A 23,646-nucleotide genomic window follows, 5' to 3' on the forward strand; every position below is an offset into this window, starting at 1 on the left:
GCGTACCGCATCAAGTGAACTACATTTCCCACAGTTCTTATCGATAAACGTGTTTTTGTGGGAAGTGCCCCTGTCAGAACAGTCCTCCCATCCGGTTGAGAAGTGGAGGTCTGAGCTTGGACGAGAAAAGCCTCCCAGCTGCAAATACACTGAATACATGTCCACATTGACGCGAATGTGATGGTTGCACTCCGGTGCATTGACGTTTAAAAGTAAACGAGTAAACCCGACGTCAGAAAGGTAAGAGCCTCCGTTGTTTGTATGCGTCCAGACCTTGAGTGCCAAATGCTAGCCCCTGAAATACGTAGCTAACGGTGCAGAAGTGTCTTGCTGTATTTGTGTGGTTGGAATCTTGACAGTTCAATAGTATTTTTTGTTATAGATGTGCTCTTTTGGCAGCTGAAATTATGCAGCTTTGTGTTATTGTTGTTGTTGTAGTTGCTGTTGTAGAAATACTGAAACAGGAGTCGTGTGTCTGCTCAGCTCCCTCCCTCTGCCTTTGTCCACATGACAGCACATTTTTCGACCATGCCCGCCAGGTTTAGTCATTTACAGGCTGGCACTTAAACCAGACTAAGCCACTGTTAAGATACAACATTAACATTTCATACAGCATAGTCTATCATTTATGATTTTCAGAAACAACCTACAATTCAATTTATCAAAATTATTTATTGTAAATATGATCAATATGACCTTTGCATTTAAAGAATGTATTAGAAATTAGGGCTGCAACAATTATTTGACTAAACTGTTGTCGTATTTTCATAATGTAATCGTTTTCTGAACTATGCAGACTTTAAAGCACCCTAAGAAAAGACGTTTATCACAACGACAGTGGCATTATTATATCAGAATGTCAAAAATATCAAATCATTTTAGGTTTTCATTGATAATACACTACACAAATATTATTAGTATACTAATATTATCTTTAGTCATCATATATCAACCTTTATTTAGTTGATCATGTATTTTCAAATGTGTCATTGTACAACAATAATTGAATATTCCCAAAAAAAATATTGCTGACTAGTGGACTACTAAAATAATTTGTTGATGCAGCCCTATTGTAAATGTTATATACTTTAGAATGCATTTCTTTATCAATCATGTGACAGGAAGATATACTTGAAACCTTTTTTTAAATAAAAATACTTGAAAAAATAAACAAGATATATGCAAACAAATGTGTTTAAGCGATTTTGTTGTATTGTTTTGATATTTGTTAAGATCTTAAAAGTATTGTCTTTTTAAAGCCGCTACATCATGAACAAACAGCCAAGCAAAGAAAGCCTCAAGGAGAAGGTGAAGGGAATCCTGGGCCTGGGACAAACTCGTCAACCGAGCAAACAGAGCGACTCAAAACCCTCAGAGTTTATAATTACATCCGATATAATAAAGGTCAGCAATGATGCCCGTTTACATTTTACCACAAAGTGTAACTAAATAAACATGTTTTTTGTTTCCAGGAGCTTCAGCCCGACTGTGGCCTAAGCAATAGAGTTAAAATTATGAATCAAGTTTGCGATTTGGCCAAGTCAAAAAAGTTTGAAGAGGTAATTTTGGTCTTTTGGTCTTTTTCAATTTAGTTGGAAAGCATATTTATTTTCAAATTTGTGATCGTTTGCTTGAGATGATGTAATAATGACTATAGCAAATATATTGTAGTCTACACTATAGTCATAGAACAGTGATATATATATTTATATTTAACTTGATCAATGTAGTTAACAGTTAAAGCATTTTAAAAGTTGTAATTCATGTATGTTGCGTAGCATGCAGTAGAAGCCGTATGGAAAGCTGTGGAGGATATGTTGGCTCCAGAGCAACCGCCTGAGGCCAGACACGCGGTTCTGCAGCTGCTTAGGGCCATCATTCAAGGACAGGTAAGAGACAAACGATGACCAATGTTAAATCTTCTTCCCAAAGACTAAAAACAAGCTGGATATTAAATTGGTGTACCGCGTCTGGTCTTGCTCTACTGTTGTTTTAAATATTCTACACTAACTTACCACTATAAATAACCATTCACTAACATAACTAAACTGCTTAATCTTTGTAGAAATGGGTAAATAAACTTTCACAACATGCATATAATGACCCTGACCAATGCCACTGCACCTCTGCTCTGAGAACACTGGGCAGAACTACACTCTATAATAATTAATAGTTGTATGGACTAATTTGATGTTTGTGCCTTTTTGTATCCTGTCATTCTTTTAATTATGGACCATTTTTGTGTCTGAAATAAAGTAAAAAGTTAATTATGATTAAATGTCTTAAACGAGGACCACAAGGGCCATCGTAGGCAAAATGGGAATATGAGGTTGCTACTGTATTGTGTGAAAATGTAATATATTACTCCTGGTCCTTGCTGTTTTGCAGGGGGAGCGACTTGGACCTCTCAGAGCCTTTTTTTTCAAAGTAATTAGAGACTACCAGCCATGCAACGAGGACTTGTCAGAGAGACTTGAAGTTTTCAAGGCGCTGACTGAAAACGGCAAAGACATTACATATCTAGAAGAGGACATAGGTAAAGTTGGATTTGAATGTTTGAATATTCAAGTTTGAATTTTTGACAAATCTTTTTTTAAAAAAAAAAGGTTTTTAATTTGTATGATGATGTTTTCAGCCCGATTTGTGCTTTTGTGGATGGACATTGGCCTCACATCGGATTTTCTCCATGTTCTTGTGAATATTGTCAAGTTTAACAGTTGCTATTTAGATCAGAATGTTTCAGTCATGGTGCAGTAAGTGTATATGAGAATGATTACAATTAGAAATGTAGTGATCATAGTTCGTAATTCTTCCATTTCCTTCATTATCCAGGAAAATATGTTTCTTGTGCAATCGAACCACCTCCCCTACCGACATCGAAGTCAGTGTTTTCTGCCTTCTAGAATTATTGTCACTATGCCGGGTAATGCTATATTTGTGAATTCTTTATTGTTACTTATTTTACAGGTGGCACTGCAAGTTTTAGATGCAGTGGTGTGCTACAACTGTCTCCCTTCGGACTCACTCACCATTTTTATTATTACACTTTGTCGCACTGTTAATGTCAAAGAGTTTTGTGAATCCTGCTGGAAGGTATATACATTTTAAAAAAATCTCTTGCATGTAGGAAACTACTACTTCACACTTTTTATATTTGTTTCTCTAGTTAATGAGGAAGGTCTTAGGTACTCATCTCGGCCATAGTGCTATTTACACTATGTGTAGGATAATGGAAGAGAGGTGAGTTTTAGAGCATTTGTATTTATATAAGTACATTTAATTCAATTTTAAGTAATTGTCACAAATGTCCAGGACATACCAGGAAGATGCTCCATTGTTAAGGGGAGCTGTATTTTTTGTTGGAATGGCACTGTGGGGTGCACATAGACTCCCAGCGCTCAAAAACACACCCACCCTCGTCCTGCCATCTTTCTATAGGGTAAGCACATTAACTGTCTTTATTGTTTTATGGTGTAAAGTATTTGTTGCTATAATAATTTTTATTGAATAAAATACAATTGTTCATAATTTTAACTTTTGCTATTTAATACCTCTTTAGGCAATGTCATGTGCCAATGAAGTGGTTTCATATGAAATCGTCCTGTCTATAACTAGACTTATAAAAAAGTATGGTAAGGAGCTGCAGGTGGTCACATGGGACATCTTACTCGGTGTCATTGAGAAACTGCTGCAGCAGATCCAGGTTTGTGTGCAGTGGAAGTTCATTCACCTCTGAATTAAATTTTAAAACGTGTCTCTTTTACACAGACTATTGGAAGTGTGGAGTTGAAAGCTATTGTCTATGAGCTGCTGACCACTGTGGAGGAACTGTATGAGCAGAACGGGTACCATGGCTCCACAGAGAAGTTCTTCAGTCTGGTGGAGAAATGCGCCGACAAACGATCGGTTCGTTCTTTCTCACTAAACTTTCATTATTCTGTTTGAAAGTTTTGTCATTTCCACTATTTCTTTTATTTTGGCAGGATGCATCAGTTCTGACGCTCATATCGTACAGAGCTCAGTCCATTCAACCAGCCAAGGACGGGTGGATTCAGAGCCTGCACCGCCTCATGGAGAAGTTTTTCAGGTCAGATTTCTTAGCAGTTAAAATTAAAATAATCATCTACTATATAATAGGAGTCAATACATTCTCACCCTTGACAATAATTGTATAACAAGCTCTATTTTTCTTTTTAATCTGTTGTATTGGTCTATTGAAAAAAATTGTTTTGTCTGCTCTGCTCTTATGTCACAGGAACGAGACACGCAGTGTAATAAGGATTAAAGTTCTGCACATCCTCTCCTTTGTTTTGAGTACCAACCGACAGCTCTATGAGGTCAAATATTGGTAATCCAATTGGGGTACAGACAATTACATGCAATGATATTTTTTTCTGTCTGTTCCAGGATGAGTTAATTGAAATGGTAGTGATTCCCCAGCTCAGTGCTATAGCGGAGGACCGGGACCTGGGTGTGAGGAAACAGGCCACTCAGCTGCTGGTGGATCTGGCCGAGGGCTGTAACACTCATCACTTCACCAGTCTGTTGGATATCATAGAGCGGGTAAGGAGAAGTGTTCAAGCACAATCGGCCATGACGTTGTGACTACTGACGTTCTGGTACAAAAAGACTTAAAAGACACTAAAGCAAAGAACATGTAAGTATTGGGGTGTTATTAGACAGCAGCAGATCATTTTGGCTCCAAGGTTGATGCAATGAAATAAGCAAAACTGGGCCAGTCACAAGTGTAAGGATTGAGGTCTGCAGTAGGCAAAGGTTCTGATCTTATACAGCTTAACTGGACATTACCAGCGTTATTTAGATGACATTTTGGATCTGTTGACTGGTGGTTATATAATGGGCTTGATTAGTGTACAACGTTTCTTTTAGGTGGCCAGTCGCTCCCTGGTGTGCTCAGGACCCCTGGAGCTTTCTGAAAGAGATCCCTCTGCTGAATCGCCAATGGAGGACGTCAGAACCGCTATCCTTGGTCTCCTGGAAATCCTACAGGTAAAGCAATACTTTACATAGAGGACATGATTTCAACATCATTTGATCTGGTTGCAATGTGTTGGTGATGAGCGTTGCTTTTCTTTGTGCAGAGTAAGCTTTACAGTTTGCCTGCGAGTCATGCCAGTCGTGTGTATGAGCTGCTGATCAGTCATCTGCAGCTTCACTATAAGAACAAGTACTGCTCCTCCATCGCGTCCAGTATTCGCCTTCAGGTACGTCCTTAACAACAGTCTACGCTTAATTTGAGACTCACTTTGCTTAACCACTATTCACCTTTTTCGTTTTAATTTTCTGCCCCGCAGGTTTTTGACTTCTTCTTGATGATGCGTGCTGACTCTCTTCATCGCATCGGGGTGCCAAATAAAGATGGAGTGATAAGATTCAGCCCGTATTGCTACTGTGATGCAGTGTATATACCATGTCCTTAATTAACTATTTAAAAGTGCTGCCATTACCAACTAGCGCAAGTGACCAGATGTTTGTTTCAGAGAGTCAGAGAAACGTGTCACTGAAAAGAAGCCAACAGGATCAACATCGCCACCTGCTGGCAGCCCTGCTCCTCTTGCTCCTCTTGCTCCTGCTCCAGCTGCAGCTTCAGTCCGCACAGCGTATCTGCCCTATGCACCCGCCTTTGGTGTGCTCCTACAGTGCCTCAAGATGGTACACCTATTAGAAGATCCTCTGTGACTGAATGCTTCAATGTCCTTTTGACTTTTTGACATTTTCTTTGGTATTTCTTGTAGGAGACTGATTGGAAGGTGTTGAAACTGGTCCTTGACAAGTTGCCGTGGACTCTGCAGTACAAAGTTCTCTTGCTCACTTCCACATGCAGTTTAGACCAACTCTGTTCTCACCTTTGCAGCATGGTATTAAAATGATTTTAAACTATGCGATCACTGACACTGTTATTGCCGCACTCACACTTGTCTTGTAGGTGACAGATCGCTTGATCTCTGAACGGTTGAAGAAAACTCCAGAAGGATTTTCTCGTACGGATGTGCAACTGGCGGTGGTACCTGTCCTCACTGCCATTACGTCCTATCACAACTATCTGGAACAGTCCAGACAGGTACTACTTATTAGATTGAATTATCACAAGAGACTTCAGATTTATAGAATTATACGATTTTGTCTGTTTCTTCTGAACATGTGAAGATGAGGCGCACACACACATAATCTCCCATAATTAGCCATATTTATTTTACATTTTGAAAGGCTGTAAATAAAGTAACTACAGTGCTGCAGTCTTACTAACTTTACTCATCCGTTAAAAGTGAAAAAGTGAATGCCAAAATGAGATTTAGTTACTTTGTCCCTGCAGGGAAATCTGTCTTCACAGTTGTACAGTTTCACAAGGGAATTACATTTTACAGAAAAAGACACACTCATCAAACATCACTTACATTTAAATGACATACCAACATACAGATAACATAATACAAGGTCATAATCAAACAGGGAGGCTTACAGTTTATTTAGTGTGGGAAATTTGGTGCAGTTACTTACTCTAGCGTCTTTAGTGAATTAGAAGATCTAATACTGTAATTGGTTAAAACTGTTTGTGCTTTGCTTGTCAGAGGGAGCTGGTTCAATGCCTGGAGACTGGCCTCATTTACCGCTGTGCCAAACAGTGTGTGGTGGCCCTGACCATGTGCACTGTGGAGATGCCTGACATTATGATAAAACTGCTCTCAGCTCTGATCGTTAAGCTCACCCACATCTCTGCCACTGTCGCCATGGCATCACCGATGCTCGAGTTCCTCTCCAGTTAGTCCATCCTTTTCTTCACCACTATTATGAATTTACAAGGCCATTTATCACTTTTTATGCACCTGTATAGTTCAACCCAAACGTATTCATACCCTTCACAGCTTTAAATACATCTTAGACACGAGTCCAGGGTTGTGACAATATTCTAATATCCACATCATCTAACAAATTGGAGATTGATACATAAAAGTGTAAAAACTTAAAACATACACAAAAACCTTTTGTTGTAACTTGTTGATTGACATATATAATTCACCTATTACTGGTTAAAATGTACAATAATTCTGTCGACAGATCTGTAAAGGTGCATTTGTAAGTTTGCGTTTAGGGTCTTTGCGTGAATACATTAATGTATTACATTTTAGACATGAAGATTTTGAAACCTCCTAAAACCTTACATAGTGCCCCTTTTAATACTCTTACAAGAAGTAAAACCTGTAACTACTGTATTTAGTTACTCTATTCACCTTGTTTTTGCCACTTGAAATACAAGGCGTTTTCTTCATCATTCACTATAATTTAGTTGCCTTGCCCCCCCTACCTGTCTGACCTCCTCCTCCCCCACCGCCCCTCCCGAGCTCTCCGATCCTCCTCCTCTCTCACCCTGACTGCACCAACATCCCGACTCAAAACTTTTGGCGACAGAGCATTCTCCCGAACAGCACCCCGACTCTGGAACTCCCTCCCCCAACCTGTCCGCCACTCTCCCTCACTCACAACATTCAAATCCCGCCTAAAAACATACCTCTTCACCCAAGCCTATGACCTCCCCTACCCCTAGCCTCCTCTACCCCATTGCCTACTCTTCTACCCCCTGTTACATCCCCATCTTTTTCTCTCTACTTCTTCTGTCTTGTTCATTTTATCTGTATATTAATGTGTATTGTACGTGTTGACCCCCCTGTCTGTAAATACCCCCCCTTTTTTTATTATGTTCAGCGTCTTTGGGTCACTGAAAAGCGCTATATAAATAAAAGTTATTATTATTATTATTAGTTATGTTTAAAGACCTTTTGGCTTGACTGTATTCATTTGAATGCTTTCTATCTTTCAGCTTTGGTTCGCCTTCCCCATCTTTATGCAAACTTTGTAGCTGAGCAGTACGTTAGTGTGTTTGCCATCTCGCTGCCTTACACAAACCCATCCAAGTGAGTGCCCGTTGTCCACCCATGCAAATCCACTGTCTGTGCCAATACATACTTTTAACTCTTGTGTTCAGGTTTAACCAGTATATAGTGTCTCTTGCCCACCACGTGATTGCCATGTGGTTCATTCGCTGCAGACTTCCTTTCCGCAAGGACTTTGTGCAGTACATCACAAAGGTACAACTCAACAATGAATCTGAACTATTCTGACCTAACAGTTGTCTTTTATAGTCTGTTACACAAGTTTGTGGCATTTGGAACAATACGTCAAGGCTCAAATTATCTGTCGGGAAAAAAAAATGCATAATTTATATTTGAATACATTTTTATGTAATCAGACAGTTGAAAGTTGGTGCTTAACGGTTTCTTTCCTTCATTTCCTGCTGTTCAGTTCTATTTATGATTAAGTCTTTGAGACAAAATATATTTTAATTAATTTGGTTGATTGTATGTGTATAAAATTGTATCTGTATGTCTTTAGGGGCTGCGATCCAATGCACTTCTGCCATTTGACGATAGTCATGAGCAAAGCTCATTTCGAGCACGGAGCACAAGCCTCAACGAAAGGCCAAAGAGGTAAAGTAAACGCATTACTTTGTGACCTTATGGTCAATGGTTTAAATGTTGGGCCTTAGTCTCCTGCTGCTGAAACTACTCCTTAGGTTGCCATGGTGAATACATCGTTTTTTTAATTCATGTTTTTATCATTTGTTATTGTAACATGAATCACATGCACTTGAAACCATCACCTTATGTTGGATTTTGTATTTACGTATTGACTTTATATTTATAGATTCATTTGAAAAACTGGTGAAAGTAAAAAAAAACACATTTAAATCCTCTGCATTTTGCATGAGTTTATTAAAACCTTCACAAATGTCTAATGTACGTACTTTGCAAATGTGCACAAATGTCGATTACAGTATGCTAGTTGAACAGAAATGTATTAAAGCTTGTCTTTAAATGTATAAGTTGAGGCTTAATTATCAGACAAATGTGAAATAACGTGTATAATAAAGTGTAGAAAAAATATTTAATACCATTAAGAAGTTTCAGTATTTTTACTATAAAAAAATCGATAACGCGATATTCACATTTTGCATGTCCTCAAATATCCTCCAAAATGTTCTCAATATTATCAATATAATCGCTCCTCGATTAAAAAATAAACATAATCATTTGTGTCTCCCATACACACATTTATTTTAGCCCGTTAGCAAAACCCCTTTCAGCCTTTGCTTCATCATTACCATCCATCCATCCATCCATTTTCTACCGCTTGTTCCCTTTCGGGGTCGCGGGTGTTCATCATTACCAACTTCCTCAAATTTTTTTGTTGAACCCCATTGTTATGTGTGTTGTTGCTATAGTTTGGGTTGGAGAACTGTGCAAGTAGGTTTTTCTGCATTGTATACTGACAAATTCAAAGTTATACTCCAAATACAATAAGTAGATCTTGTTTAACAGTATTTTAATAAATGCATGTGGTTCTTCAACCCAAAAGTTTAACCATTTTCTTTTCAGTTTGTCATCATCCTTGTGTCTTAACATCATCCAGGCCAGTGCTGAGTTACATCTCGACTCTTTGACTTCTCCTGTACAATTCCTCTGCTTCTCTATGTACCTGCTCTGTCAAAAGAGATTGATATTTTGTTGTGCTCCTGAATTACTCGTGTGTATTTTCTTTTTGGGATATTTGTACCCTCTGCTCTAGCTTGTTCTTGATTTAATCTTTCTCCACTCCTGTGATTTTGACTCATTGTGGTCACAGCTGTTAATTTTCACCTTGTGTTTTTTTTTTCCTTTCGACTACTTATTTGATCCCTGCCCTGCCTCCTGCACTTGGGATGCTGCCTTGTGGTTTTGGGGACGGGGTGGTCGTTGTGTCATCCTGGAATCCTGTCCTCCATTGCTTCCCCATTTGCCTCCTCTGTGAAACCTGCCTGACCCCTATATGACCCCTGTCTTACCCATGCTTATGCTAACGGGTTCTGACTCCTGGTTTATACACCACATTGTCCCTAAATGCCCAAATCCTAAAACCTAAAAATACCCCCCCTTACGATGCCCACTACCACCTGCCCCTCCATAACCACACTCTCCAGTCTGCGGGCAGCTAAAGTGGCCAAGGCAGCAGCAGTGGCTGTTGCCAATAGCCAGTCTCCTGTTAAAGAACTGAGGGACAAGTCCGCCATGGATGCTTTCCGGTCCCGCAGCATCAGCGTCTCCGATCACGCGGTCCGCAGGTTAGACCAAGGTTTTATGGGTAAAACAAAAAACAAAATCATGAACTAAACAAACAAAACAAATGCAAATCAAACACTCCTTACTTCCTACATGGGACGGGTGATGGGTTAGGGTCAATGTCTTGCCGGGCTGTGGGGTTTTTGATGGTTTGTTGTTGCCAAGGGGCCTCTTTTGGTGCATGCTGGAGGAAGATTTGTCTCAACAATTTCATTTATTTTTTGGGCTGCCGTCAAAAAAAAAAGTTTGGCTTTGCATGTGGCTTTAATGGACATCACTGTAATGTTTTTGACTTATTTTGTTTTAATTTGTCTTGTTTTAGTTTTTTGACTAACACATTTTTGGGATTTATGGAGCCATTAAGTTCAACATCTTGGAAATGTTTGTGTTTGATTCAAACCAGTGCGATTATGCCACAACTATCTTGCTTTTTGTGTTGCTCCATTTCACCTGCTATGACCATGGCAATCTCATAGTGTGGGATTAGGAAATTTCCAGGGTGAATGGGAAATTTGAATATCTTTTTCATATTGTTGAATCCCTAGATAACTGCACAAACAAATCTTTCTTCATATTCTATTGCTTGTCTCTTTGCTTGGCTTCTTGGCAGTTCAGTGACTAATGAATTCCGCAACACTGCAGTTGCCTACCCTGGCAATCGGGGCCACATTCGTTTTAACAATACCTCCAAAAAATTGGAACAATAATCCAATTGCAAACAGCTGCAGAGTTGTTTGAGCTGAAATGCTAACTTGCTATTTGCAAAGGGACATAACATGTAAACCTGTCTCCTGTAGATAACATGACCATGGTCAGGTGTGGACATAAATTGGCCCAACTCAAAATTTATTTAATTATTATAAATTTAATGCTTTTTAGTTGGTTAAAATATAATTTGAACATCATCAAACCTTCCTGACTGTGTTCATAGTCATCTTTTTAGTTTTTAGTATCAGTAAGTAAATATGTGTAATGGTAAGTATACATATTGTTTTAAATGTCTGTAATGTGTTACATTTAAAGGTACGGTATGTAGACTTTATTTCAGAATTCATAAACATGACCCATCTGTGTGCCCAGATAAGGTGTTCAAATCAAATATAGCTTTTATTGATATCAATTATAATTTATTGATTTATTCTTAATTACCAAAACATTGGACATTTTGTCCAAGTTGTTCATGTTATATCACATGTTATTTGGTCTTTCGGTTCTCCAGGCAATTATCCAATCGGAAATAAAGAAGAGCCTCACATTTGTGTGGCCAGATTCAAAATCCAGTCTAACCCCTGCATCTGAGCTGAACGGTCAGCACCTGGACCTATCATGAATCATTGCTACTGAAACTTTTGCAGCTCATTCAGCCTGGAATTCTGGAGATTCTGAGCTGAACATGAGACATGGCCTGTCCATAAACTGAGGAGGACAAAAACTTGTATATAATGGACACATACAAATTTAAGGCACCGGCAATGCAAGTTGCGTTTGTGATTGTAGTTTTTCTTTTTTTAAATATAAAAGTTCAGGTTACCGGTACATACCCTACCTTTTATGTCAAGTCACATACTGGAACCTGCTCTGAGTGGTCCATTTATCTTTCCTGCTTAGCTTTAAAAACCTGTTACTATAATTGTAGAAAAAGCTTCAGTTGTAGTCGTCTGGACTCCAGATGACTACAACTGGGCAGCTTCAGTTGTAGTCATCTGGAGTCCAGATGACTACAACTGAAGCTTTTTCTACAATGGAACACGCCTGGACGAATGAGGGATTACACCGACACGTTACTATAATTGGTTTGCTTGACCAGTCAGTCATTATGTTCAAACTGGCTGGTCCGGCAAATAATTGGTAATATAAGAGCAAGTTTAAATGACCAATTATTAGCTAATAAAACAAATGTACAATGGAGGCTGAGTGCAAAAAGTTCAAATTCGCATTTGTATTTTGAAAGCTTGATTTAATTACAAAAACATTCAACTGAATCTAGTACTAGATAGAAATGATTTGATTAAGGGCAGAGATGAAAGTTTAAACAGTTAATTTTGTTTATGCAGCTTGCTTTGATTTGATATTAATTATTTTATTGTTTGTAAATAGTCACATTTATATAGCGCTTTTCTACCGTCAAGGTACTCAAAGCGCTTTATATCAAGGAACCAGTCACATTCACGCCCCAGATATACGCAGACACTGGGTGGCAAGTTGGGTTAAGTGTCTTGCCCAAGGACACTACGGCAGTATTCACATGAGGCAACCTGCTGCTCTGACCGAGCGGGGAGTCGAACCGCCGACCTTTGGATCAGAAGACGAGCACTCTACCACTGAGCTACTGCCGCCTGTACTATATCACCTTTCTCTAATATCCTCCCCATAGATGACACAACTCTTGATCTCAATCGGTTGAGTCTTTTAAATGATTCATTTTGTGAGCTGCTATTTATTTATTTTTTTAATCTCTAACAGAAAGACCACTGTATTTACCCCTTACCTTTTGATATGGATGTTAACGTCTATAGTAAAGTTGACTTTCATTTGATTTGCCTGTGAAGCACATTAGTGGTGGTTGTAGATACGGAGAGGTTGAGTGCACTTAGGAGGCTTCAGAGCATCTATTGGCCCAAGATTGTTGTTGTTGCCAAAATATCATTGACATTATTAAAAGTTTAATAATTCACGCTCCTGAGGCCACTTTGAACTAGTTCAAGTATGTTGATTTGACATGCATACGTGCAGTACATATTTCCTCCCATACAAGGTGTTGCATGCGTCTTGTTGAGTAATGAAATCTTGAAAGTTTTTGCTGACAATTTGCATGTGTTGTGGGTCTGTAAATTTGCAGTACTTTGTCAGTGTACATTGTCAGTGCATGGTGTCCTCTGTGGTGTTAGGTTGTTGAACCTATCTCTGTATCTGTATAGGATGCATACGTCCACCACCACCTGCAGCCTGGGTTCAGCTGATGAGAACTCTGTGACTCAGGCAGATGAGGGACTGAAGACTGTCCACCTGGAGCTCACGGAAACGTGCCTCGACATGATGGCCCGCTACGTCTTCTCCAACTTCTCTGCTTTACCCAAGAGGTAACTTTATGACCACTAGTGTTGTCACAATACTACAATGTCAATATTAAGCTACTCGCTAGATCAACTTGCCACAAGATTGTTCACACATGTAGAATGATCTTACAACATTTAACATTTGGCATGGATGTCAAACAGTTAAAGGTAGAATGGACGATTTTTTTCAGCAATTTTTTTATCATATTTCCTCGTTGCGTGGATAAATCATTAGTCCTGCCACGTATCAATCATAAAACGCACCTACCGCTCACCTGCAGCCGCGTCAGGCTCGTCCCCACGTTTCCGCGTGCCTAAGCGCATGGATCTATCATAATATAGTTCCCTCAGTGTACGGGGCAAAATGAAGACGGAGAAAGACAGTTCGAGCTGACGCAGAAGTAGACAGAAATCTATGGGAGACGAGAGATGCGATGCGCTCCGTTGCGCTAATAAACAAACGCACGTGTGTGTTGTATCAGTCCGCACGGGGGAGTGCGCATGCGCACTTCCGCCTGCGTTCTCAAATCGCCGAAAAATCGTCCATTGCGCCTTTAAGTTACAAAACGTCTGACAGAGAACACTTCATATTTTGTCCCAGTTTTTTATTTTGTAGAGATGGGACCTTTTATTGATGAGGATAATCCGTTGGTCAAATTTCTAATTCACTTGCAGATTTATGCTAAGTACCACCAGGTCTAAACTATTACTAGTTTTCATCTTGTTGCTTCAGTTTTTTGGTATGGTCGTTAGTCATATTATTGGATATTGTTGGATATTTTAAGGTAAACATTTGCTCTACATATTGAATCTATATTAATTGACAATCTATGTTATACATGGAAGGTTTTTAATCAAATCAAGACTATAAAAAAACCTTAGATATGGAGTTGTGTATGAAGAGGTTCATGCATCAATCAATGGTTTCTAAAACCTTTTGTTATACAATCAATTGAAGTAGCCCAAGAGTTGAAAAAAGAAACATGAGGTTGGTGTAATGCTGGAGAGGTTTATTTACCACCAAAGACATGAACCCTAACATTGCAATTGTGCATTCTAGTCCAGTTCAGTCTAACCATGCTTCTGTTGGAGGGAGTAATGAAACTGATGATGTAGGCTAAGATAACGAGAGCTAAGCTGGCAATGTTTGACTGGCACAGTGAAGAGATAACCTCTGCTGTAGTTTTGTATTCAAATTCTTGATGTTTAAAAATATATCCCTTTTAGTTATTTAGGTTTACTTTCTACATCTACCAGGAGAAATTGCTCAGATTTTCTAGTTAGTGTAATGTGTTTTTAGGTCTCCTATTGCAGAGTTTCTTCTTGCTGGTGGTCGCAGCATGACCTGGCTTGTTGGCAACAAACTTGTTACCATAACGACCAGCGGCGGGGTCCGGACTCAAGCTCTTCTTGGGTTGGATGTTAGCGATCACCTGGGCGGAGGAGGGGAGATGACCAGGTGAGGACCACAATGGGGAAATTGCATTGTACATATTTATTTCAAATTCAAGAAAATAATGTATTTTGTATTGAAAAATGTTTGCTTTTGAAAAGAATTTCGAAAATAGTTCACTTCTCCTTTTATATAATAGTTAACACCTTTTTGAGGCTTGCAAACAGTAAAAAAATATCTTTGACGAGGCATTTGAACATTTGTATCTGATTATGTGGTCTGTGATTGTACCTATATTTTATCTATTTTCTGACCACCTTTGTTTCTCAGGTCGGACCCTTCGCTGCACACCAGAATGACCAAAGAGGCTCCAGCCAAGCTTGAGTCCCAGTCGAGCCAGCAGCAGAACAGGCGCATTCGGGGCCGTTCCATTTCAGGTAATGAGATTCAATAGTCTCACAGATAAGTCTTAGCTTCAAGGTAATGGCCCAGAAAATTTCAACTTTTATTTTTCAGGACTTAAACGCTGGTTGTTTTCAGGAAACATTCTTGACCTTGTTTTTGATTGCATAATTTTTTTTTTTGTGTCAATATTTAATTAGGTTATCATGTTGGAAAATTCCTTACATCTGACTGACTTCTGTCCTGCATTTTCTTTCACTAACTCAGATATGTTTCTAAAGAGGTTTTTAAAGATATTTACCACTTATTAATCGAATAAATTGTTTTATGGTAGACTACGCTTTGCTTTACCTTGGCACTTTGTTGATAGTGATGCGTTAGTCAATGTAGCCTGTAATGCCTTGTTTTCACTCAATGCGGGGCAGGTTTGCTTGTAGTTTGAACTGCCTGCCTGTCACACCAAATACAGTGTACTGCGGTGTGTATTTGACCAATACAGTGCAGGTTCACGCGATAAAACGGAGACAGCGAGGTCATTGTAACAGTCAATTTTGACTTGGGAATTGCGGGCCCCAAACTGCACCAGACTCTAATTTGGTGTAGCACAAGTTTACAAAAACGACAGCAATCCTGATATAATGTATATTAATTTAAAATGAGCCTCTTAGCCCAAAATGTACTCCTTTTCATTTACCTACTAAAGCAGATAAACAATAAAAGAGAATAACATTTTACATCACACAAAAAGAGAATGCGTAAAGTTGTAAACTCAGTGAAGCACTTTTTGGCTGCTCATTGTTCCTTTGTTACAGGAGGTCATGCTCTTCGGGCTGGTCCGGCTCAAAGTCTCAGCCCGCTGGTCTCTCCCTCTGAGGGGGAGTTAGCTGCATCTCTGTCACCCTTCACGGGACCAGCTCTGGAGGGTCTGGGACCTCAGTCCTCCACTTCATCGACTGCTCCTCCTCCACTCAAAAACCACCCCAGTCTGGCAGAGTTTGTGCCCATGCTCACACAGGGCTGGGCTGAGATCTTCATCCGGCGTCCATCTGGTATGCAAGCATTCACAAATACAATATTCACAAATCTGTATGTTTTGCTAGTTTTATAAAAGTTGTCTTCAAATACAAATGGGGCTATTTTAAGGTTAACAAGTAAGCGCTTTTTTTTTTTTTTTGCAGGAAACACGAGCTGGCTGATGTGTTTGGAGAACCCTCCCAGTCCGTTCTCCTCAGAGCTGGGGAACATGCCTCTGCAGGAGCTGTCCACCGTGCTTATGGCCATGGAGGGCATTAAGGAGCCTCCTGCGCAAACAACTAGTGCCCCGGCCAGCACCACCGACCCACCTCCGGTGTCCGAGCCCCAAGCACTCAGCAGCACCTCGGGGAAGGCCAACCTCATCCAGCGCTCCAACACGGGTGAGCAGGGACCTGTATGTAGGACTGGGCAATTAATCGACAGTTCGAGATCGAGTCATGTGAAATCATCAAGTATATGAGAGGGTTTTTGAATCGGGAGGTCCGCTGTTGATCCTCTGTCAGTAAAAACAAACATGACCACTATTTTTGTAGTTGAGGAGTAAATGTAGGGTAACAGCGATGCGGTGAGTTAGAACTACAGTGCTAAAATAATCGCTTTCTGTTGTTGTTCTTCGCTGCTCTTGCAAATCCACTAATTTTGTTTTAGCAATGTTTTTCATTGTTTGAGCACAGGCCTACACGTGCCTATTATATGGCATTGTGTGGTAATCTGGCAACATAAAAGATAAATAAAGCTCAGTGAAATGCCTTTATTTGTTTATTTGATATTTTAATGATTATGTTATGGTGTTGTAGGGTATTTTTACTTGTTTCCTCCTCACACATTTACACCAAAATGTTATGTATGTTCACTGGGACTAGCCATCACATTGTGGACAACATGTGTAGGATTTTAGGTAGCTAATGTTCATATTTATTTTTAAAAAGGGCACCACCTGAAATTTGTTCAGCAAAATATTAATACCTACTCAGTCTCATTTTCTGAAAGGGAGTACACGATTAATTGACTGACAATTATAATTCTAAAAAGATCAGTTAAAAAATAAGGCTCTATAAACCAGAATGATTTTGTGTAATAATAATATAAAGGCAATTAATTACACATTTGGTTACACAGGCTATGCCTGGGCTCGACTTGGTTAAAAGAAATGCTGGTATTAAGAATTAAGTTTTGATTAGTTCTAGTAGAATAATCCAAGGGAACCTCGACTTTAATGCCACTCTGCAAGTATCAGCCACTCTCAGGTCTCGTGTCCAAGGAAAGGCTCAGATGTGGAGCAAGGCCTCCTAAGAGCTCTTTGGGTCCTTAGAGCTGTCTGTGGTGTTGATCCTTGTGCAGGATTTAGCGTTTGAAGAGTTTGATGAGTCGAAGGTCCGTTGACTTGTGCACTCTTTAAAGGTCCCATAACATGCAAAATTGACTTTTCAGAACATTTAACCTTCTTACATTGCTATTTGTGCTTCATATATGTACCCAGAGTGTTTTTTTGATTGATTCCCGCAGTTTTTAGCTATATTACATCTCCTTTCCTCGAATCTCCAAACTGACGGGGGATGGGGCAAGACCGCGTCATAAGGGCAAGCACGCGTCACCATCCCCCCTCTCCACCCCCCTCCCGCCTCCCACCTCCCGCCCCCTTCCCCCCGGCTTCGCGCTGCTGTCTCCCTACAAGCCCATTCCGGAGTTTTTCTGCTTCGATTTACGACGAAACACGGCTCAAAGAGGCCCAAAGCTGTGGGGCACACACTACGTCACGGGTGGGCGGGGCACACACGCGCTCTGAGACTACGTCACGGGTTGGGCGGGGGAGCCAGATCGCTCTTCGCAAGGGTGGGGGCGAATATCAAACCAAGCCGTTTGCATTTCCGGGTTGGTGAGGGGTCCAAGGTCTGGGTGATATTTCTTAACTATTATGTTAAGGGTGTTGCACAACCCTTATTATTATCAATTATACACTTAGGATAGACTACGAAACGTGAAAAAAAGCATGTTATGGCACCTTTAATGAAGATGTTCGCTTCAGCCAGTGCTGAAAGCAGAGTTTTGGAGAAAATGGCACCCTCTCGCTGGTGGGGGAGTGGCCCCCGGGGTCCATGACCCGGTGTGTCCTGGCAGAGGTTCAAATCAAGCCGAAGGGAAGAGAGCGAGCACAGGCTCGTCTGACCTCGGAGGTGTGGCCTAGATTTGGAGTGACTTTAACTCTTAGACATACTTATTCCTAATTTGGACAAATTTAATTTAAACCAGCAAAATGACCATAACAAAATACTTTTGTGATGACCACACATCATTAGCAGGTAATGAGTAGTTTAATGAAGTACATTAAATATGTCATGAACATATTTCAAACACAGTTCTTATGGCAAACAAATCTAAAACATGATTTAGTTGTAGTAAGCATTAAGTCTGTTTAGATGTAAAATATAGTCATTAAGGACTTAGTCCTGAGAAACTTTCCATCCTGTTCTCTATTATCCTGACCTAAGAGAGGAAACCGGGTCTGGTGAAGACGGTGTTGCTGGTCCATGGGGGATAGGTAACATTCCCAATCCATCAAACATTTTGCTTTGCTTTGAGTGTCTTGAATTGTGAAAATGTACCGTCTTTCAGGGTCTTTTTGGGACATAGGTGACCCCTATAGTGTTCAGCATCGCAAAGGGATTATCGGCAAACGAGATAGGTTTGGCAAACAATGTGTGAAGCACTTTGAATTGCCTTGTGTATGAAATGTTCTCTACAATTAAACTTACCTAGGTTATACAATATTGTTAATTATTGGTAACGCAAGAGTATTCTAGCGTGCTACTTTTATAAAAAAAACAAAGTAGAGCAGTAATGTAACACGTTAGTTTTCCAGGGCAGTAACGAGGTAACTTAATTCGTTTTTTACTTCTAAAAGTAACGCTACCCCACATTGATACATTTTTTTATGTTGTCCCTGAATGGACTTTTCTTTGTGCAGGCAAAGTGACAGACATGTCTCTGAACCATGTTTTAATGATCAATTCAATGCATGTAGTTCTCAAGTTTTTATAAAGTAGAAATAAAGTAGTGAATGAACAGAATGTAAATAAAAATACATAATAAAAAATTAGCAATGTGCCGGTAAGGGGTTTCTGTTCATGTGGGAAGGGGCTGTGAAAAGTGATGCTAAACATTGTCTTGCAGTTTGTTGGGCCAGTCCTTAAATTGTTTGGATTGTGTTGGATTTGTTTTAATCTCTTTTTTTTTTTTTTGTCTCGTGAACTTTAACTTTTGTCTTAGTAAAATACTTTTAGTGTTAGATGCCTAACCTCACACTAATATTATCAACAGAAAAGCCCAGACTTTATTAAGCTAATTGCTAATTGTACGTATTAGTCAAAGCTGTTTTTTGAAGGCAAGTGTTTGATGAAGATGTGGGGTGTTTTTGAAACTCAGGTTTTGAAATACTGGTCTGTACATTATTGAAATCAATTAGCCACACAGTGTATTGATCTGCCTGTCTCTCCATTCTGTGCTTAAATGCTTCTTTCTCTCTGTAGGAGCTTGATCAGGCCTATTTTTGAGTGTTTAAATCAATAACGCATGTAATTTTATTTTCTGTTGTCATGATTTTACCACTGGATTATGTACAGCTTTATAGATTGTAAGTGAGTGCTGAGATGAGAATAAAAGTGCATTTTCAATCAATTCTGATGGTGTGTGTCGTGTTCTATTTGTAAAGGAGGATAACATTGTTTGTGTGGTTACAGATTCTGTGGTGGTGCTGGAGGAGGCTTCAGGGGTCACTGCACCTGCCCCTGACTGGCTCGAGAGTGAGGAGTTTGAGCCCATGCCCTCTGACCCCATCTTCATGTCTGCAGAGAAGTTAACAAAGAACCATGGGACACTCAGCAGGGTAAGTGAGAAATAAACAAGTTTACTTTTATGTGAAAATATAACTCTACTCCTTTCTGTTCTAGTCATCTTCTACCTCCAGTCAAGATGATGAGAGGTCCACTCTGGAGGAGGTCAGTGAGGGAGCAATCCCCATAGACCAGCCGGCTGTGGGACCGTCCACTCCAGGACAGGGGCCAGAGCTCCCCTTCCAGACGCACAGTCAGTCCCAGGGCCACGGCCTGAACAAGTCCAGCTCCTCCCCAGAGCTCCAGACACTGCCTGAGGCTTTTTCTAAAGCTGCTCTTGAGTCTGATGCCAGAGATGCAACCCGTCCAAGGGCGCCTTCTGATGGGAAACCCCCGCTACATTTGGACAAGGACAAAGCAGAGGCCGTTAACGAACCTGTACAGACCTCCGACAGTCCGACTGTAGTATCGTCCCAAAGTGTTGGGTCCAAGATGAGGCTAGAGTTCCCCACAGCAGCAGTGTCTCCGGGGCCAATCTCTCCAGGAGGAGGCCATCGGCCAAGGGGCCACACCATCTCTGTGTCTGCCCCCTCCTCCCGCAGAGAGAGGCGTATCGACAGGGACATGTATCAGAGCCGATCTGGATCCAGCAACTCTGAGAAGATGTCCGGCCTCAGCCCAAGGTAACGCCATGCATTAGAGGAAACAAAACATACTAAACTGACTTCTTCGTTTGATATTAATTCATTACATTCTTCCTTTCCTTTTGAAACACAAAGAAAGGGACTATGAAAATAGATTTTTTCATAGTGTATCTTTCTTCATTCAGTACGTAACCTGAGTTCATTCCAATCCACGGTATTGAATACATAAAGACTTTAATAGCAATGCTCACTTAGTCAAAAGGAGCAATAACAGACAGCTTGTAGATGAGTAAATGAAATAATTTCTTCTTCTTTGCTCCAGTTTTGTTTTTCTTCAGCTTTATCACTCTCCTTTCTTTGGGAATGAAGCCAACAAGCCCCTACTGCTTCCCAAAACTCAGGTTGGGCAACATTCCACATACAGCTGATTTTGTTTGATTGTTTTAATTATCATGTTAATTGTCTGTTACAGGTGATTGATCGTGCTGTGAAGGTACTGGACCAAATGCCTCCTTATGACACCCATAAGATTGGAGTGGTATTTGTAGGTGCTGGTCAGGTAAAGGACATACTTGAGGAGCCATTGTAGTTTCTGGGAGTTTGCCTTTTAAACTTCAGCTTATATTCTCAGGTAAACAATGAGGTGGCCATTTTGTCCAATGAATATGGCTCTAACCGTTATGCTGCCTTCCTCACCGGCCTTGGCAAATTAATCCATCTGAAGGACTGCGACCCAGACCAGATCTTTTTGGGTGGACTCGACCAGTACGGAGATGATGGGGAGTTCACCTACTGTTGGCATGATGACATTATGCAAGGTACATTTGATTGCATTTTCCATATTTAAAGTTAGATATTTTGGATTCAACAGACAATACCCATCTTTGCCCGGAGATATGAAACTTTTTTTTTAAAACAAAGTTGATCGGTTTGTGTTTTAATACTCTAACCCTAACCTTAACTAAATGATATGTTCCTAAACCTTACCCTAATCTTACCCTAATTGTGAAAATGAATGAAATGAATCTGTGACTTTATGTACTGTTGGTATTCCGACATATTTAAAAGATTTGCACTATTTCCATTAAAATGTAGAGTTAACATTTCAAGATGTACTTTATCTGGCTAAAACTGTGCTTAGTCACTTCAGTTAACAAACTCTCTTTGTACTCCTGTTGCAGCCATCTTCCACATTGCCACACTGATGCCCAACCGAGAGAGTGACAAAGGCTGCTGCAACAAAAAGCGACACATTGGCAATGATTTTGTGATGGTCGTTTACAATGACTCAGGAGAAGAATACAAACTGGGCACAATAAAGGTTTGCAAAACACCCTTGTAAATGTACATACCGCTAGATGTTTTCCTATCTTGAAACATTTCTCTCTCTGCTTTTTCAGGGTCAGTTTAACTTTGTGGAGGTAATAATAAAACCTCTCGATTATGAATGTAATCTTGTGACACTCCAGTGCCGCAAAGGTAAAGTCATCGTCACTGAATTGTACATTGTATACTGCATGTACTTTAGCAACATGTTTTCCTTTGTTATTTCAGACTTGGAAGGTTTAGTGGACACAACAGTTGCAAAAATAGTATCAGATCGCAACCTCCCCCTCCTAGTGAGACAGATGGCTCTACATGCAAACGTGAGTCTATTTAGTGATTTTGTTGTAGGTTAACAGTTTTAACAGTTCTCTCTTGTTTGTGTTTCCTCAGATGGCGTCTTTGGTTCATCAGTACAGAGCAAACCCCTCTGATGCTTATGCCTCCAAGTGGCTGGCCAGACTGAGGCACATCAAGCGGATTCGGACGAGGGTAAAATGCAAACAAATCACACTTATGATCAAAAATGTGTGATTGTATCAATTTACCTAGTTAGGGGCTGCAACTAACGATTATTTTGTTAATAGAATGGATTCGAGTCTGTACGTAGTCCAGATTATGATAATTTTATTATTAAATTAGTTAAATTATAATTGATTATTTGCAATTCATTGATTAACTCGTTGCAGTCTAAATTTAGTTTGCTTTTGGTTGTTTGAAAAGTTTATAAGAATTTAAATGCAAAATACAACATTTTAAGTTACCTCTTTACATTTATAACATTGTGAGATTTGAGGTTTATTTTCATATTTATATATTTTATTACAGCGCAGCAAGTTACATTATGTAGGATTAAAACTGCTTTTTTGACCTGTTAATAATACTACGGTCAAGATTTATTTTGAAATTAAGAAATTAGCAATGCAGTGACAACTCGAGATCTTATGACATGACTGTATATTTTTCCCATGTGGTAATCATTTGTTTGGATTGTTGGACTCAGTGAACATTGCAGTTTATCACCTGTGCGTCCTTAGGCACAGGAGGACATCCAGTCCCGCTCCACACCGGGCATCTCACTGACACAAGGCCACACGCAGAAGTCTGTCCAACAAAACCCTGAAGCTGCGGGTCAACGAAAGAGACTGGTTTCAACGGTTGATGATTTTACAGATTTTGTTTGACAAAAACACTGTGCATTTCATCTGGAAATCATCCAAACACTAAATTAACACATTTGTTTTGATATGAACATGAACTACAAATATGGAAGCTGCTGGAATAAAAACATGAAATACCTGCTTATGTGCTTTTTATTTTTCCACTGTATCAGAAATGTTTTGGTAGACAAACATTTAACAAGAATCAATTCTCAATGAATGAAAAATACACAAAATCATAAAGAGAACACTTTTCAGGTCTGATCAAAATGTCTTCTGTGAATCTTGAGAGGTTCCGAGGTTGTGTTCGCTTTGAGTGTTTTTTCCACTATGTGCGTGGGATAAACATCTATAAACAGAATGCAATGTGACTAATGGTTTACAAAAACTACAATTGGCATTTTATTAGGCGGCATGCAGCAGCCAGAGTAATTGACGTTGTCGGGTGCAAAGCATTAAGTGCTACAACTGTAATACAAGAATGACATTACAAATAAAGACATACACCAATAAGGACACAAATCTAGACTCGATTTCTTGAACAAATTATGAAAAATGAGTAAAAAACGGCACTATATTACCCCCTTGTACTCTTAAAGAAGCAAAAATGTATACACTAAAAAGCCCCAAT

At 39.7% G+C, this 23,646-nt stretch overlaps 1 protein-coding gene across 4 annotated transcripts; it reads left to right on the plus strand.

Moving 5' to 3' along the window:
• The first annotated feature begins 17 nt into the window (after positions 1-17).
• On the plus strand, positions 18-23,154 carry tsc2 (TSC complex subunit 2). Of its 4 annotated transcripts, XM_072462280.1 has the most exons (41): positions 24-240; positions 1,260-1,404; positions 1,473-1,559; positions 1,779-1,889; positions 2,389-2,536; positions 2,636-2,753; positions 2,833-2,881; positions 2,968-3,093; positions 3,167-3,240; positions 3,313-3,439; positions 3,560-3,703; positions 3,769-3,906; positions 3,984-4,087; positions 4,256-4,337; positions 4,408-4,563; positions 4,891-5,010; positions 5,103-5,225; positions 5,316-5,422; positions 5,502-5,673; positions 5,757-5,879; positions 5,948-6,082; positions 6,591-6,780; positions 7,838-7,931; positions 8,003-8,105; positions 8,410-8,504; positions 10,034-10,174; positions 13,091-13,252; positions 14,529-14,687; positions 14,952-15,058; positions 15,836-16,072; positions 16,202-16,438; positions 19,796-19,941; positions 20,006-20,571; positions 20,855-20,933; positions 21,005-21,091; positions 21,164-21,350; positions 21,714-21,853; positions 21,933-22,011; positions 22,087-22,178; positions 22,249-22,347; positions 22,893-23,154. In XM_072462280.1, exons 2-41 carry the CDS (start codon positions 1,270-1,272, stop codon positions 23,037-23,039), a joined length of 5,526 nt encoding a protein of 1,841 aa, XP_072318381.1. In that variant the 5' UTR covers positions 24-240; positions 1,260-1,269; the 3' UTR covers positions 23,040-23,154. The 4 variants fall into 4 exon arrangements, with proteins under 4 accessions (XP_072318380.1, XP_072318383.1, XP_072318381.1 ...); XM_072462279.1 differs by having other exon boundaries at positions 18-240; positions 21,933-22,178; XM_072462283.1 differs by lacking the exon at positions 10,034-10,174 and having other exon boundaries at positions 26-240.
• The last annotated feature ends 492 nt before the right edge of the window (positions 23,155-23,646 follow it).

Source organism: Eucyclogobius newberryi, unplaced genomic scaffold (assembly GCF_026437365.1).
Source record: "Eucyclogobius newberryi isolate DKJ021-1_F unplaced genomic scaffold, fEucNew1.0.hap1 SCAF_4, whole genome shotgun sequence".
In the NCBI taxonomy this organism is placed as follows: domain Eukaryota; kingdom Metazoa; phylum Chordata; class Actinopteri; order Gobiiformes; family Gobiidae; genus Eucyclogobius; species Eucyclogobius newberryi.

What these genes read in the sequence shown, in the direction of transcription:
- tsc2 (XM_072462279.1), top strand. Translation starts at nt 1,270, where the DNA reads ATGAACAAACAGCCAAGCAAAGAAAGCCTCAAGGAGAAGGTGAAGGGA. An exon ending in ATGTCCGGCCTCAGCCCAAG is followed by an intron (nt 20,572 to 20,854) that starts GTAACGCCATGC and finishes TCTTTGCTCCAG; the next exon opens with TTTTGTTTTTCTTCAGCTTT. An exon ending in GCATGATGACATTATGCAAG is followed by an intron (nt 21,351 to 21,713) that starts GTACATTTGATT and finishes CTCCTGTTGCAG; the next exon opens with CCATCTTCCACATTGCCACA.